General features: G+C 44.3%; 1 protein-coding gene across 1 annotated transcript; it reads right to left on the minus strand.

Moving 5' to 3' along the window:
* Positions 1-6,517: 6,517 nt before the first annotated feature.
* Positions 6,518-12,600, minus strand: LOC127783985 (uncharacterized). The gene is made up of 10 exons (XM_052311152.1): positions 11,130-12,600; positions 10,253-10,411; positions 9,626-9,979; positions 9,481-9,544; positions 8,852-9,069; positions 8,658-8,771; positions 8,446-8,551; positions 8,161-8,372; positions 7,678-7,781; positions 6,518-7,320 (listed from the first exon to the last, which is right to left on the minus strand). The coding sequence occupies exons 1-10, from the start codon at positions 12,549-12,551 to the stop codon at positions 7,173-7,175; spliced, it is 2,901 nt and encodes a 966-aa protein (XP_052167112.1). The 5' UTR covers positions 12,552-12,600; the 3' UTR covers positions 6,518-7,172.
* Positions 12,601-18,157: the final 5,557 nt, after the last annotated feature.

Raw genomic sequence — 18,157 nt, forward strand, 5'->3', positions numbered from 1 at the left:
GCTGCGCCGACAGGTGGGCCCCACTTGTCAGTGCACAAGGGGAGGGAGAGGGGGCTCGGGCAAGTGGGCCCCACTGGCAGCGACACAAGGTGGCCGGTCTACCGTGGACCGGGACCACACGGGTGGTCCACCGCCGGTCCACGGGACCGACGGTCCGGATTGGCCTCAAAGGCGATCGGACGACGCGGGGGAGGCGGCTAGGCATGGCTCGGCTCGGCTTCAAAGCCGACCGGCGGCCATGGCGGCCGGTGGCGACACGCGCGGTCACCGGCGGTGACCGGCGGCGGCGCGCGAGCGCCGGCAACGGCAAGCGACGGCGCGGGAGGCGGCGGCGGACGGCGCACAGGCCGGCAGCGGCGGCCGAAGGCGATGGCGAGCGCAGGGAGCGACAGCGCGTGCGGCACAGAGGGAAGGAAGGAGGAGAGGAGCTCCTCACCGTGAGCACGGCGGCCGGCGCGAAGGATGAAGACGGCGGCGATGACCGGCGATGCGGAGGCACGGACGGGCGGCAGCGACACCCTAGGAGAAGGTGGAGAGGCGTTAGGAGAGGAGACGACGACCACGACGGCTTGAATTGCCGGCCGGAGATGGAGGGGAGGGAAAAACTCACCGGCTCGCGAGGGGAGAGGCGCTCCGGTGGGATTCCGGCGACGCGAGGCAGCGGCCGGGAAAGCTCTTGTGGCGGCGAAGCTAACGGTGGCGGCGGTTTGGCGCGGCGGCGACTCTAGCGGCGGCGACGCGTGGCCGGAGTGGCGGGAAAGGCGGCGGCGGGTGGATGCACGGTGCGGGAGCGATGGAGAGCTCGGGAGAGACCGGCAAAATGGGGAAAAAGAGAGAGGGGGTGGCGGCGGAGCTTAAATAGGGAGAGAGGGGGCCGGACGTGGCCGGGGAGGTGGCCGATTTGGCCGGCGACGTGGGAGTAGAGAGAGAGAATGGGGGGATTCAAATTCGAATCCCGCCCCTTGCGAGCGCGCATGCGGGCTGGGAGATGCGGGGGAGAGGGCGACGACGTGGGGAGGACGCGGGAGCGGCGCGGCGTGGGCGCGGGAGGAGCGGAGGAGGCGGCGGCGCGGCGGTTTCGGCGGCAGCGGTTGGAGCTTCGGCTCCAACGGCCGGAGGTGGGAGACGACCGACAGGTGGGGCCCACCTGTCGGCATCCCGAGAGAGGAGGGAGGGGTGGCTTGGGCCGGCCCACAAGGAGGAGGGGCCGCGGGAGAGGGATGGGCCGACGGCCCAACAAAGAAAAAGGAGGGAAAAGAAAAGAAAACGAGAAAAAGGATTTTCCTGGGATTAAAAATATTGCACTTGCTCAATTTTAATTGGTTAAAATTATTTCCAAGGCTCTGAAAATTCCACTAAAAATCTTGTTACTGCATTGGAGCATGGGGAACTCAAGAAAAATTCCACCACGCTGAATTCGATTATTAAATGCATTTATTAATTAGGGATTTAGCTCTAGGTTAATTAAGATAATTTCTTCGGGCAATTTATTTAACCAATTTTTAAAGCAAGAAAAAGGGGGGGAAACTTCAGGGTGTGACAGGCCACCTCGGCTGTCACCAAGGGAAAGACCAGAAAGCTAAGTCATCATTAATTTTCTTTATATGATATTTTCTTTTTCCTCTGCCTCACTATGTCAACTGGTTCACCGTTGACTAGTGAGTCGGGGGCTACAGATGTTATATCATATTTTTTAAAAAAAATTTATAAAATATTTATCTTGATTGCCTGCGACATAATCTGAGTACAAAAGTGCCTATCGAGTCATGGAGTTCCATCTTACTATGCTTTCCGTTTGGTTTGCCAATGGATAGTTGCCTTTGGACCGATTCCTAGCACGCGGAGGCTCGTTGGATGGACCGAGTGACGCAAGGTGCTAAGTATTACTCGGAAGAAATCAAAAGCATAGAGAAAAGATAATTTATTTTCTACTCTTAACAATTGCAAAAGTACCCGAGTAGTAAATTCTGATTCGTGAAACTTTATTCCATAAATGACGAACTCATGTCACTCATATGCATGTTTGGGAAGTGCCTAGGCCGACTCCCGATGCTTGAGGGCTATAACTAGTCGGACAGAGTGTTTAAACGTACGGAGTCATCTGCTCGGGGAAATCAAAATTGACAAGAGTAGAAATACATATTTATAAATATTTTAAAATACTTGAATTTTTCTAAGTACTGTATTTACATCAGATACTACTCATCCTATATGTTTATTCTGCAGGATCCAGATCCAGATATGCATAAAAGGGATTCATGGCTATAAGCTTATCTCTTACGCTCCAGGAATGGATCAGTCAGAACATCACCATCGGCTTGCTGTCATCGCCGCCGACTGGTGTCCTCGCCTATACGGTTGCACCGTTGTTGTTGGGCGTCTACACCTTCACCAACCAGCCGCCTTGTCCACCGCCGACTGGTGTCCTCGCTTATACGGTCAGGTGGTCACACCGCCGTTGTTGGGCATCTACGTCTTCACCGACCGGCTTGCCTTCACCGCCGCCAACTGGTGTCTCTGCTTGCACGGCTGGCCTACTATGCCGCTGTTGTTGGGCGTCTACACCTTCACCAACCGGCCGCCTTGTCCGCCGCCGACTGGTGTCTCCGCTGCACGACTGGCCTATTATGCCGCCGTTGTTGGACGTCTACATCTTCACCGACCGGCCGCTTCGTATGACGCCAATTGGTGCTATCGTCTTCACGGCTGGCCACGTCGCCGCCATCGCTAATAGGCGTCATCATCTTCAACACAAGCTGTCTACATCTGCTGCCGACTGGTTTCTTCACTTCCATGGCTGCATGATTTTGCTAGTGTTGATTGGCCTTATCGTCTTCACCGTCGGTCATCTCGTCTGCAGCTGACTAGTGCACTCGCCTCTACGTCTGGTTTATACCGCTACCACTATTGATGGACGTCATCGTCTTCTGTCGCCGACTGGTTAAGTCGCCGCCGACTGATTTTTTATCTTCACAACTACGCGTCTTCGCTACCAGTTTGCTTCCGTTGCCGCCGACTCGTGTTCACTTCATCACGGCTATGCAACTTTGTTACCATGGTGGAGCTACTTCATCTTGATTGTCTTCGGCACCGATTTCTACTCGGACATCTTCAACATGTATCTTCACTCAAGTGATGGCCACTCGACGACAAGCTACAGTTCTCGACTCTATGTTCAGTTGTTTCTCAACTAACCAAAGAGTCGAGGGCTACACAAATAAAAGACTCTCAAAATTCGACAAGCTTTATGTCAAGATGAAGCAATCAATCAATCAACGAGTCAACTCGGGGAGTCATTATCTTCATCTTCGCTTCAGAACCGACATTTAATTTCAGCGACTCCAATTATTACACCGACAATTTTGGCTTCTTCATGCCGCCACAATCTACTCCAAATTTCTCAAGTTTGTGATTTAATCTACATGTCCGGGAGTTTAGAGTTATCAACCAATCAACTCAGATTCGACGAGTTGGTCAACAACATCTACTTTCCTCCAAGTGAAGCATCTGCAACAGCTATAGCACCAAGTTCTATTGCCATCTTTACAAATCAAAGGGCGTTGCATCAATCTTCGCATCAAGGAAATTACTCGAGCTTTGATATCTTCTCAACAGTTTGATGGATTATTATAACTGACATCATCACCAACACCTCTGCTTCATCGGCCCTGACGTCTCCACCGTTGCTAAGGGGTGACTACGTCTTCGCCTTCGGTTGCTTTTGTTATCACCGACTTGTTATTTCATCTTCACGGTGGGCCTACTATGCAACTGCCAATAGAGGACTTCATCGTTATCATTGGCTGCTACACTGCTATTGATGGGCAACTTCGTCATCATATTTGATCATCTCTATTGCTGCCAATCGTCATTACCACCGGTTGCATTTGTTGTCGTCGACTGCTTCCTGTATTTTCATGATTGGAGGATTTCGCCATCGTCGTTGATGTGCGTCTACATCTTCATCATTGGCTTGTTCTCATCGTCACCGACTGTTGGCTCGTCTGTCACCGACTGATTATTTCGCCACCATGGCTGCACGATTCTGTCGCTGTTGTTGGACGCCTTCATCTTCACTGCTGGCTGACTTGTCTGCTGCCGACTGGTTTCTTCGCCTCCACGGCTATGCGACTTCATCACCTTTGATTGGTGTCATTGTCTTTACCACCACCAACATCTTCATCAGCTTTGATGGGTGATATCATCTCCATGTTAGTCAACTTGCTTTCATATCGACTGCATCAGCTATTGCCAATGGACAATTTTGACTATGACAGAAGGACAAGCTATATGCTCAGGGGCTCATCAACTCAAGCGTGAGGATTATATCTCCAATTTGGATTTGTTCCGGATACATTCAATATGGATTCATAGTCATGAGTCTATTTTTCTAAGCTCAAAGACTGGACTATTTATTATTCCCCGTAAGGGCTATCAACCGAATACTTGCGCCAGTCGGGATTCAATTATTATATCTATTTTGGAGTATCCCATAAGGGATAATCACTCAGACCAGAAGCTATTCATATGAGCTACACTTGGTCTATATCACCCGGAAGATTTATTACTCGGGAGCATGTTACATGCGTCATCCTTTAAAGGGTGTCGAAGGCATATTTTTTGGCCTAGGCCTAATATGTCTGCAGCCCATATTTTCAGGTGTGGCCTGTCACGTTCTTTTAGGGACTTAGGCACTTTTTGCGTAGGCCAAAGTGCGCGTGATCAAGTGCCCAATACCTTAAAATCCTTTTATACCGCAGTTACTCAACTTTTTAGGAGTTGGTATAATGCATTTTAAAAGGTGCCCAACAGTGAAGTTTTTCATAGCTGCCTCACTGACTTTTTTATATATAGTCAAGGCACTGTTTAGGTTTATAAAGCGATTGATTGAATACAATATCATTGTTTTTTGCCACGTAAGCGTGCATTTTTATTGACCAATATTATGGCTTAGGCTGATTATATATTTTGGTCATTTTCCAGACAGTTGATAAATCCTTATGAGTTTATTTACTCGGATGTTACACCACATATGCCATATATTTTCAGGTGTGGTGAAACCATGTGTCTTTTAGGGACTTAAGCACATCTGTTAAAGCAGTGTGCGCATGGTGTATGCCCAATACTTTGAAATTTTCTTTATTCACAACATCAAGCTCTTCTTTATAGCTATTTTGCTATGTGAATTTTCAAAGATGTTGTCAACTTTAGGTTGCACGCATCATATTCTCCAAAGCAGTCGGTATATCACCTGGATCATATTATTCGGGGATTCATACCGCATATGCTATATATTGGTATCAAGTCACCTGGTTGACTATAATTGTCAAAAACCACTCAGTTGGTTGGATTATTTATTCCTTGACTATATGCTTAGTTTGTTCAGCTAACCACATAGTCGGGGGCTACACCTATTAGGTGCATCTATTCGATGCACCTGACTTTATTTTTCAGCCCTCCACAGTCTTCATATTTGGTAAAAGTACTCGGGAGATCATGGCGAAGATGATTGAAACACTTGGCTTTGGAGTAATCTAGTTCGAGAGAAGATTATCTTTCCGACTGTGAAGGTCTCAGGGGCTACTGTGGAGATTATGGGTACCCCATACCCACACGGCATGGTTATCGACTAGTCATAGGGGATAGCTTATATCTGTGGAATATGTAACAGATCATGACTTGGGTATTAAGTTTCCTTTTATATTATGGAGCGACCTAAAGTCCTGATTTGATAATATTGTAAAATAGATTTAGGAAACCGATACCGTATTGGTTAAGGTTTCTATCTTGTAATCCTGCCCCCCATCCTATATAAGGTGGGCAGGAGACCCTCTAAGGGGCATGAGACAACTAGATCTCGTCAGATCTATAATACACCCGGCGGATTAAAATCCCCAAACAGGAGTAGGGTATTACCTCTCATCGAGAGGGTCTGAACCTGTCTAAATCCTTTGTCTCTGCATCCATCCACTTTTAGGTCTCGTGCGCTACCCCTTTTATTATTGCCGAATTCATGTTTCGACGAGACTCAAAGGATTTCTTCGGATTTCTTCCATGAGGTTCAAAATTCCTCCAAAACTTATATGGGAAGAGGCATTCCATAGGAATTTTATAGGATTCCATAGTGTTCATTCCTTTGATTCAAAGGGCTTTCTAGGAAAAATTCCTATAGGAATAAAATCCTCTAAAATTCCTATGAATTTCCTTTGAATCAAAGGGGGCCTAAGTTTTAAATCTAGATTGTTAGAGTTGTTTTTAATGTTTTTTTGTTGTTGATTATTTTTTATATTTGACTTTTAAGTCGTTAAAAACACTTACACCCTCCGTCTTTTAATAGATGATACCGTTAACTTTAAAACATATGTTTGAGCATTCGTTTCATTCAAAAATTTTATGCAAATATATAAGATATAATTCATGTTTAAAGTACTTTGAATGATAAAACAACTCACAAAAAAATAAATTATAATTAAATAAATTTTAGAATAAAACAAATAATTAAAAATCAACGGCGTCATCTATTAAAAGGAGGTTGTATATAAAAGTTTTTCGCACATAATTTGTTGTCGCTAATAAACGTTACGGCTACAGACAAACCGATGGGACTATTTATCCGCAAGTGTTTCTTTGGAAGAAAAATAAAATCAAGTTTCAGAAGTCATTGCTGTACAAATGTGGATTGAGAATTCTTGAGAAATTATGCGCAGACAGAAAAGGGTTGCTACTCGCCACTTGCTACAGCTAAGCGGAAGGCTAAAGCCCATGAGAATACTTAGAAAAAAATAAGGCTTGCGCTTGTTAAGGAACACCAGCCCCGTGTTGAAACTTGAGAACTCTACTGATGAAAATAAGCATGAACCCTTCTCCTGAAAATTTCACAACGATGTCCAAAGACCAGAGTTTCTCCAGCTTTTCCAGGAAGCAATAGCCTTGCAACCAATCTGTCATCCAGAATTTTTACTTATCTGAAAACGAAGTACGACCTGTATCCTGGCATCCTGCATGACGACTTTGGCATCATCAAAGGAAAACTGAGACCCGGAGATGTTACAGATTTCCCCTCAGCTAATTCCTGATCATTAACCTGTATGTCGATGTCCAACTCTTCTTGACGTGATTTTGAAGCAATGTGTATTGATAGCAACCAGACTGGAAATGGAATGTAGGATTTGCTAATCATTCAACAATTGGGCCAGCATGGCATTTGCACTATCAGGGCCATCATTGTTTACACTAGGAATTATGTGCTCTGGTGAGATGAACCTAACAAACTCCCGGAGTTCTGTGAAGCTGCTATGTTCACTGTAGGGCACTTCATATCTGTAGAGACAAAGAAATGGAGAAACTTCAAAACTGATCGATAACTCAATGCACATCGGCAAAAGGGAAATACTCAACCTGTCACAGTTGTTATAAACACAAATCTTTCTGCCTAACTAGTATTTATGTTAAAACGGATGGATATGTTAACAGGCAGTTAGCGTGAAAATTCAGCTCATGGCAGTTAGAACTACGGGTTTTCGACTAAATAAAGGAGTACTGAACCAAATCCCAGAATTATAAATAAGACAACTACACTTTTTATGCGCAAACAGCAAAGAACTATGTTAAATGTCTCTCTATTTCCTTCTGGCATATAGCGTGAGAAGTGTCAACTAAGATCTTCTAGGATGGTACCTGATTATTGCTCCTTGTTGCCATTTTCTGCCTGGTGTCCTTTTCTTCCCTTTACCAAATGACCAACCAGTTGGACAAAATGCAACTATAAGGTCAAACCGATCCTGTAAGTAATATAGCCATCAGAAAATCAGAATAAATGGCAACTTCAGAAGCAAACAGAACATATGAAGACTAATGCACGGATATTCAGGTTTAGAACAAGGTCTCAGCTTTAGCTAGTTAGTCCAAAAGAATGTGACTAATCATTAGAAAAGGAACACAGAGGTATTGTATCAATCTAGAATTTTAAAGAGCCAGATTACAAATATATGCTCTGATGCTCAGATCTTAGTTTCCTTATCCTTAGGTGGAGTAGAAATAGCAACTTCAACTTTAAAGACCATGATTTTCTTAAATTAACTCATCAGATTAATAGGGACATATCAAACAAGCTAAAACCCCTATCTTACAAACGAAGGTAGGATCAAGTACTTTTCTTACAGCATATTGAGTGGACAAATACTTCATCCGCTTGAAGCTTGCCAGAGTCCACATAGGAACAACATGTATGTGACTTTCAGCTTCATTGGCTGTAAACCAGTGCATGATTTCCTGAGGAAGCCCCAAGTGCTTTAATATTTGCAACTTTGCAGCTCCAACATATATTTTCTTCTGAAGCAAACGAGCAACCTCCATATACAGTCTTTCTTTACCTGCATCCATGAACGATTTATGTATATACCCACTACAATATGCAGAATATCAAAGATGAGACAGAGACAGTACCAATTGTATAGCTGCCAATCAAAAAAAGTGTCTTTGGATTGAAAGCTTCAGCTTGGATAGCCTCGATAACAAACTGTATTACAATCTCTTGAGTTGGGAAGTCGTACTGCAAAACATTTTTTTTTTGGATTATGTAAAGGCCACATGATAGCCTGACCATGTCAATTATAAACTTGGGAAACACTTCTGATACAGCTAGGCGATAAACATACTCGTGGATTACAGTAGGTTGTGTCAAGTATTAGAGTGTGGATAGGAGAAGACTGCAAAACACGATTGTTTGCCATCTCAGAAGAAAACCGGAAATCTCCAGTGTGTAGAACAGCCTAAAAGAGCAAGTAAAGAAACATGGCATGTTAAGTAGTTATGCTGAATAGATGATGAAGCAACTTAGAACAACACTTACTTTACCATTAGATGGCTCAAAGAGAATAATAACTGCTCCAGGACAATGATTGGCATCAAAACATGTTAAATTAACTCCTGCGATAGTAATCTTTTCATTGAGTGGCAATACATGTAATCGATCCCATGGGATACCAATCTTATAATGTACAAGATTAGCTGTAACTGATGAACAATATATTTTCCCATGACAAAAGCTTTTTGTCAAGCCTTGGTAATCTGTGAACAGAAAGTCATTTGTTTTAGATATTAAAACATCAGGCAAACCTGCCTAGCACGAAGAAAGAAAAGTGGAAACTAATTATTTCACTAGATAAGTACAGCTAAAGATAGAGGGAACAAACAATGAGATGCCACTTCTTGTAGTATGCTAGAATGTCAAATTGATGTACTGCCTCTGTCCCAAAAAGACTCATTTCTGGCTATGAACCTAGACAACAAGTCTTTGTCAAGGTTAATAGCCAAAAATGAAGTCTTTATGGGATGGAGGTAGCAGTAAATGATTCAATAGCAAGTCAGACAAAAAAAATGGCTAAGTCTTCATTAATGGAAACTCAAGGAAACACTTTATATATTTCTTTCGTTCTTCAGTTTGTATTGACTCTTTGATAACAAAGAACTTGGACTTACGGTCTACATGAAAGTGTGTCAGAAACCAGTGGCAGCAATCTCCTCTCAAGTAGCGAAAAGCATCCTGCAGCAATATATTCAGTTACGGAGCCTGATGGCATACGAAGAATAATGTAAGGTTCAGCCTATTGAAAACAAATCATACCACTCGAAAAGGGGTCCCTGGGATACAACACCAAATAGGTGTATCTTTAACCTTTCCTTTAACAGTACGCCTTCCACCAGTGGCCTTAGCATTGGAATTTTTCTGGCTATTCAAATTAGATGGTGTGTTGACTTTACATGCTTTCTTTTGTCTTTGATCAGATGATGGACACCGAAAGTACTCCGTAATTAATTTGTTTCCATTCATTGGAATTTTAGCCTTCTTGGTATTCTCCAAATTTAACATATCAGCAGCCAAATCATTGGCATCATCGTTTTTCTTCCGTAACTCGCATAGAGCATGGGCAATTTTCTTTCTTGGACCAAGAGAGGTTATCCCCATACCTAGAAGATCCTGCAATTCATAGGCAGTAACAAGTTAGTTTTTTCATTGGAAACCAGAAAAGCTGTGTAGATCGATGCACCAACCAGTTATGCCAAAAAAAACTAAGATGTTGAAGGAACGTGAGCATCTTTTGACACATTAACTAGAACAAATCAACTAGCATGAAATCCACGCAGTTATGCAAATGGTCAATGTTAATCTCCAATTTACAAGTAGGTCCCATAACTTAAGCTCTATACTTGACAAACAAACCTCCATATCAACAAAACCACAGGAAATTACCTCTTCTGTGAGCCATTGCAAGGTTTCCCAGTCAACTTCTTCTTTGATAAAAATGTCCTCATACTTGGATAGCCCCAGATTCCTTAACCATTCCATAACACGCCTCTTTTCAACATTGCTTTCACCGCAGGGTTCATTTTGGTTATCGGAATTCGGTTCCTGGAACAGAGATAATTCAAAAAACTTAAAATATGATAATTTGTTGATTCCATAGTAAGGAAAAGGAAACTATTAAATAACATTAGAATTATATAATTGCTATTGTCTCCATTCTCAACTAAACTTTATAAGGATAGAAATTAGAAATGTATCCATAGTATGGTAGCATCAATCTTATATTCTTATTCAGTGGCAAACCCAAAATAAAAATTATGGAGGTCTAATACGGCAATACATACTAATCATCTAATTATTGAGTGATATACTAGTTAACACGGCATAAATTAAGCTAGGATTGAATCATCTAACCGGGATCCTGTGACCCCGGGTAGGACTACATAGGTTCACCACTGCTTATATTCCCGCAAAAATATCATATATTCTTATTGATGCAAAATATTCACAATGAATACTATTAGTATATACTATGTAGTAAGATGTATTCATCTATTGTCCCAGATAAGAACTTAATGATGGACACACAAAAATCGTCACAACAATGATTAGAACCCAGTGAATAAACATACTAACATGATCCTCATGCAGAGGAATAACTGAAGGCCAACCGGGAAATTTCAAGAAGCAAAATTGTGCCTAAGGTTACCATATGATTGTCTTTGAGCTTTCTAACAAGGTAACAATTCAGCAGCAATAATTATCACGGTCATTACACTAGATCACAACAATTTTTAATTTTCCAAATACATAGAAGAATCACCTTAGCAGGTTTATCTCCATCAAGGCAACTGTTAGTATGCACCAGCCGGAGCTCTTCACTTAAGTCAGAAATATTTGATCCACACAAAGGGCATTGCACTTCACAAGATGAATTAAAACTCCCACAATCCATTCCATTCCCTTCAAGGCAAGCCACCTTGTTGCTCAAAGGACCCTCCGTGTAATCCTCCATGCACAAGTTTATGAGCTCATTAAGTTGTGTTCCGATCTCAAAATCATCACAACCATCACCTTCAAGTGCATGTGTTGCACATGAGTCCATAAGCTTTGGTTCAACTGGATCCAAGCAGTGACTCCCCTTACAAGCCTCAAGTCCACTTGATGTGTTCCCCCTTTCCTCGAATGTGAAAGTTGCATCACCTTCTGCCGCAACTGTCCTCTCTTCAGAAATCAAGCTACAAAGTCCCGGACCCTCTTGGCTTTCCTTGCAATCACGAGGACCCAAATCATACTTCGCATTCAACATCTCAAGTTCGGATTCAACACAACTCGAGTGGCAATTCCTGTTATGAAGTGCAAATGTACATACAGATGCCCCCCCAGATTCGTTCTCCACATTCCTATCTTTGGAAACAGAGGGATGAATCGCTGAACCAAGCTCTTTTGAATCCATGGAGTCTGCACCTCCAAAATCACAATTTGTAACCAATGTCAGAAGCCTCGGCTCGATCAATCTTGCAGGATGATCACTTTCACAAGCCCCAGAGCCATTCCGTTCCTTCCGCATAGTCGTAGGGTCAGATTCAGACTTTCCCAACTCCACCTTAGCGTTCCCCTCCAACTGAACTGAGATACGGTCATTGGAGCTGAGCATTTGCGCCACTTGAGAACCCCCATTTTCCAAATCACATGTGGCATCCGGCATCGAAACCGTGGAATCCATCGGATTGGGGCGAGAATGCAAACCTCCATCGCGACGCCAATATCTATCCAATCCTTTCTTCCCATTAGAAACTGAACTAAAGTCATCAGATCCGCACCTCAATAGGCCGCAAATTCCTCCGCCCCTCGCTTTGTCCCCGCCTGGAACGCCGCTGCTAACCCTCGAGACGACACCTAGGGTTTCGCCAACCCCCGCGCCCTTCGAGGCGGCCCTCCCAGCGGGAGCCCTGCCACTACCGGCGGCGGCTGGACGGTTCTCCTTCCCGGAGCAACACGAGGACGACGGCTTCAACCTCTTGCTGGGGCGGCGCGAGGCCGCGCCATTACCGGAGGGCTTCAACGCGCGGGCGGCGCGGCTGCTGGCACGGGGAGGGCTCTGGAAATCGTCGTCGTCGTCGTCGTTGTCGCGGTATCCGGCACCGAGGGGAGGTTTGGCTGTGGCTTTCGGCCGGGAGGCGGCTGCGGCGGCGGTCGGCGGCGACGGCGAGGGCTTCGCCGCGAGCTTGGGGTTCGCCGGCATCTGGGAGTGGAAGTGGAAGGGGAACGAGGCGAGGGAGCGCGAAATGGAAATTTTCGGGGGGAGAAATTTTGAAAAGGGAAAAGGTGCGCGCCTATTGTGGGAAGAAACGCGAAAGATTGGTAGGGACCGCTTCTGTCGGTAGCGGCCCAATATAAGAATTTACTGATTTCAAATATGGGCCTGTATAGGATTGTAGCATTACTCAGGGCCCAGGTTTGGTTTTAACCTGGGAAAAAAGTCTATGTTGCCTCTCCATAGCTTGCTCTCATTGAATCGCTTCCCTCAGCTACTGGGTTTTACGGTTGAGGGAGACGTGTTACCTTTTCCCTTTCTTTTTCTCTCCCTCCCACGCATACAGGATTACAGGGTGCGGGATCGATCGATCGCGTGCTCTCTCTCTCTCTCCCCTACTGTGCAATGCGTCTCCATCTCTGTCCACGATAATATCGTCTCTCCTCTCTTCTCCGATAGCGACACCTCTCCTCTCCTCTCAGACCCGCCGTTTTCTCCCTTCACCGGCGACACCTTTCCCCTCTATCTCTATTGGAGCCACCTCCCTTTGCCCCCTCCCATCCCATTCCCCTCCCACGGCACCATATCGACTTCGGTGGTGTGAATCGAGCTTCAGCGATGTCAAGGGTGGGGCGATTGGCCCTACGGCGGTGTCCATGAGGATTATGTCATTGGTTTATATTAATTATGACATTGTAATTTTATTACTAAATTTTAATATGATAACAATGGTCAAAGTTGTATATTAGATTTAAAAACTTCAAAGAAAAAGGAATGGAAGTGGTGTATTCACTAATAGAAAAACTCAAATACCACTAGGCTCCTCACTTTGGCATTTTATTGACTATAAACTTTGTTAACTATAAATCCAGTGTAGGAACTTTGCAGCTTTGGTTTATAAAGGTTTCAGTCCGAAATTCTGAATGTCTGATGCTAATCGCCTAACTTAACCGAGATTTTGGACTATTTGCATTCACTTCGATGTAGCATTCCTAAATGCCATCTTCCCAAATAACTTAGATAATTTGCCCCTAGGTCCCCACAAATCAGCTCTAATCTGCCATTTTACACCCAATTTCAGGGCCCCGGCTGCCACACCACCAACCAAGGTGGCAATGGAACGCGAAATGTCCATCTTGCCCATGCCCCTCTCACTCATAAGTGCATTAGCAATGCATCCACTTTTTTTCGTGTGGCCATGTGCTCCACATAGACAAAAAAAAAGTGAATGAAGCCACGCATCACAAATTTCAATTCCCCACAATGCACCGTGGTCTTAGCTAATAAAATCAAGAGCAAATTGCACTTTGAGCCACCTTTCTTTACCATCGTGTCAATTTGGACCAGGGATAGAACAATCTTTTCACTTTGGACCACCTAAATTTACATGTTTGTTTCATTTTGGGCCTCTTCTTCCACATCTAACTCCCTCTCTCTTGTCTCTATTTCTTCTCTCAATCTTGACTGCAAAAGGCTAGAAGTATCACCACAAGCAGGCCTACAAGTGATCACCAGCGCTATATTCGTGCCGAAGCTCCGTCGGAGTCACCTCCACCCGCTTGGAAAGGAGATCGACCTCCTAGTTGGGAGGTCAAGCTCTAGCTCGAGGTAGAGTATGGCAAACAGCGGGACTTGAGATAGTGTGGCATCAGCAGAGCTTGAGGATGAGTGTGGCGTGCAATTCAGGGAGAGCGGATAGAAAACCGATGGAGTTGAAGGTTGAAGAGCCCAAAATGAAACATGTAAATATAGATGGTCCAAAGTGGAAAGGTTACTCTACCCTAGTTCAAGTTGAAACAATAGTAAGGCTCCGTTCGGTAGTACAAGTTCCCAACTCCTCCTCCTCATTTTCTGCGCACACGCTTTATAAACTGTTAAACGGTGCATTTTCTGCAAAAAGTTTCTATACGAAAGTTGCTTAAAAAATCATATCAATCCATTTTTGGAAAAAAAAATATCTAAAACTTAATTAATCACGCATTAAAACGCTGCTTCGTTTTGTGTACCGGGAAGTGAGGGTTCTCAACCCTCACTCCCGAACAGAGGGTAAAGAAAGGTGGCACAATATGCAATTTACTCTAAAATCAACGACCCACCGGTTCAGTTCAGGGTCCCACATACCATTCTAAAAAACATAAAAAAAAACCAAATCCTTCTCTTCATTCCCAGCCTCCGTGAGAGTCCGTCGCCTCGCTTCCTCCGCCACCGCCAGCCCTTCCTCACCATCTTCACTTCCTCCAACGCCGGCGCCTCTCTTCCTTGGCTGGCGCCCATCCTCTCCTCCTCGACCAGCGCCTCAACTACAGATCCCCTCTCCAGTCTCATTTTCACTCGTCCCAGCCTCACTCCTGCAGCGGCGGCGGCGCTGTCGATTCACCGGCGGCGGCACTGCGACGGCCAACGAGGTATGAGATAAATCCGTTTCCCCCTTCTCTTCTTCAATTTGGCAACAATTTGTCTTAGATTTGGTTGGTTTTGTTGCAGATCGGATTGTCTAGGGTTTGGATTTTGGAGGTTATAGCTCCGTCTGAGTGCCCGCCGTGGTAAGGCACAAATCCCATCCTTTATTTCCATTCTATTTTTTCTACGGCTTCCTAGTATTGCTAGGGCATGTACATGCATGGTATACGCATACGGCAAGTCTGTCCACAACTCATTGGTTTATATTAATTATGACATTGTAATTTTATTACTAAATTTTAATATGATAACAATGGTCAAAGTTGTATATTAGATTTAAAAACTTCAAAGAAAAAGGAATGGAAGTGGTGTATTCACTAATAGAAAAACTCAAATACCACTAGGCTCCTCACTTTGGCATTTTATTGACTATAAACTTTGTTAACTATAAATCCAGTGTAGGAACTTTGCAGCTTTGGTTTATAAAGGTTTCAGTCCGAAATTCTGAATGTCTGATGCTAATCGCCTAACTTAACCGAGATTTTGGACTATTTGCATTCACTTCGATGTAGCATTCCTAAATGCCATCTTCCCAAATAACTTAGATAATTTGCCCCTAGGTCCCCACAAATCAGCTCTAATCTGCCATTTTACACCCAATTTCAGGGCCCCGGCTGCCACACCACCAACCAAGGTGGCAATGGAACGCGAAATGTCCATCTTGCCCATGCCCCTCTCACTCATAAGTGCATTAGCAATGCATCCACTTTTTTTCGTGTGGCCATGTGCTCCACATAGACAAAAAAAAAGTGAATGAAGCCACGCATCACAAATTTCAATTCCCCACAATGCACCGTGGTCTTAGCTAATAAAATCAAGAGCAAATTGCACTTTGAGCCACCTTTCTTTACCATCGTGTCAATTTGGACCAGGGATAGAACAATCTTTTCACTTTGGACCACCTAAATTTACATGTTTGTTTCATTTTGGGCCTCTTCTTCCACATCTAACTCCCTCTCTCTTGTCTCTATTTCTTCTCTCAATCTTGACTGCAAAAGGCTAGAAGTATCACCACAAGCAGGCCTACAAGTGATCACCAGCGCTATATTCGTGCCGAAGCTCCGTCGGAGTCACCTCCACCCGCTTGGAAAGGAGATCGACCTCCTAGTTGGGAGGTCAAGCTCTAGCTCGAGGTAGAGTATGGCAAACAGCGGGACTTGAGATAGTGTGGCATCAGCAGAGCTTGAGGATGAGTGTGGCGTGCAATTCAGGGAGAGCGGATAGAAAACCGATGGAGTTGAAGGTTGAAGAGCCCAAAATGAAACATGTAAATATAGATGGTCCAAAGTGGAAAGGTTACTCTACCCTAGTTCAAGTTGAAACAATAGTAAGGCTCCGTTCGGTAGTACAAGTTCCCAACTCCTCCTCCTCATTTTCTGCGCACACGCTTTATAAACTGTTAAACGGTGCATTTTCTGCAAAAAGTTTCTATACGAAAGTTGCTTAAAAAATCATATCAATCCATTTTTGGAAAAAAAAATATCTAAAACTTAATTAATCACGCATTAAAACGCTGCTTCGTTTTGTGTACCGGGAAGTGAGGGTTCTCAACCCTCACTCCCGAACAGAGGGTAAAGAAAGGTGGCACAATATGCAATTTACTCTAAAATCAACGACCCACCGGTTCAGTTCAGGGTCCCACATACCATTCTAAAAAACATAAAAAAAAACCAAATCCTTCTCTTCATTCCCAGCCTCCGTGAGAGTCCGTCGCCTCGCTTCCTCCGCCACCGCCAGCCCTTCCTCACCATCTTCACTTCCTCCAACGCCGGCGCCTCTCTTCCTTGGCTGGCGCCCATCCTCTCCTCCTCGACCAGCGCCTCAACTACAGATCCCCTCTCCAGTCTCATTTTCACTCGTCCCAGCCTCACTCCTGCAGCGGCGGCGGCGCTGTCGATTCACCGGCGGCGGCACTGCGACGGCCAACGAGGTATGAGATAAATCCGTTTCCCCCTTCTCTTCTTCAATTTGGCAACAATTTGTCTTAGATTTGGTTGGTTTTGTTGCAGATCGGATTGTCTAGGGTTTGGATTTTGGAGGTTATAGCTCCGTCTGAGTGCCCGCCGTGGTAAGGCACAAATCCCATCCTTTATTTCCATTCTATTTTTTCTACGGCTTCCTAGTATTGCTAGGGCATGTACATGCATGGTATACGCATACGGCAAGTCTGTCCACAACATACATTGATCGGTACACGCATACGGCAAGGGTGCAGCACACGTGCATGCACTAGTCCACATGCTGATTCATCAAGGTCACAAGTTGGTGCATAATGTGAGGATCAGTAATTCATCTGTTTGGATTAATAATAAAGGTCACATACTGCTTGGTCCCCATTGATCATCAAGGTCACAAGTTTTGGTCACAAAGACATCACTGATAATACCAGTATGCAAATGACTATTTTTATGTATATGTACCGGTTTGACCATGCTGCGTATTAGTATTAAATTATTTTCATTGATTAATTATTTGGTATGTTCACATTAAATTCATATATACTACTAATATATAATGGAGGAGGAGGCGGCTGCTGCGGCGAGCCACCGCCCCCACTGCCCCTCCATGCGTTGCTAGGGCGCGCAGCTTTGGGCGGGTGTGGAAATGGTGGGCAAAGCGCAAGCGGGTTGGCTTGTAGTTGCACTTGTACTACGTGAGTAGTTTTTGATGGGGGTTTGAAATTAATCGAGGTGAGAGAGAGCACAAGATGGATACGGAAAGAATAAACCTGACCTGGCGTTTACTGAGGGGGCATTTTACGATTTCCCTTGCTTAAGCCTTGTACTAGAAAAATCATCAGCACGCCAGTTGGCGTGCTTCAAAATTTATAGCCTGTGACATGATCAGATTAATTTTGCAAGTCTTTACATAATTAATTTAATTATCAAAGGTTGAGAGTGGAAATACAATAGTAATATATGCCTTATTATGTTACCTACTTGTTATTTAAAAATGCATGTTCAGTAAGAAATTACGTGTAGTTTTCATAAATTGGAAAATTTTGTTTGCGAGCTGTTGGATTTTCAATTATTATCATAGTCAATCGACCACATCTAGCATCTGAAATCGTCAGAGCTATACCGTGCAACTGATATCCATGGGTGCTTTCTTTTTCTTTTACATTGTGATTTTTT

Source organism: Oryza glaberrima, chromosome 9, assembly GCF_000147395.1.
Source record: "Oryza glaberrima chromosome 9, OglaRS2, whole genome shotgun sequence".
Classification (NCBI taxonomy): domain Eukaryota; kingdom Viridiplantae; phylum Streptophyta; class Magnoliopsida; order Poales; family Poaceae; genus Oryza; species Oryza glaberrima.

Bases quoted from the DNA above. Each gene is read 5' to 3' on its own strand.
- LOC127783985 (XM_052311152.1), bottom strand. From the start codon at position 12,551: ATGCCGGCGAACCCCAAGCTCGCGGCGAAGCCCTCGCCGTCGCCGCCG. The intron at 9,545-9,625 runs GTATGATTTGTT...ATATTGCTGCAG, and splicing joins CAGGGACCCCTTTTCGAGTG to GATGCTTTTCGCTACTTGAG. The intron at 7,782-8,160 runs GTAAGAAAAGTA...TATTACTTACAG, and splicing joins ATTTGTCCACTCAATATGCT to GATCGGTTTGACCTTATAGT.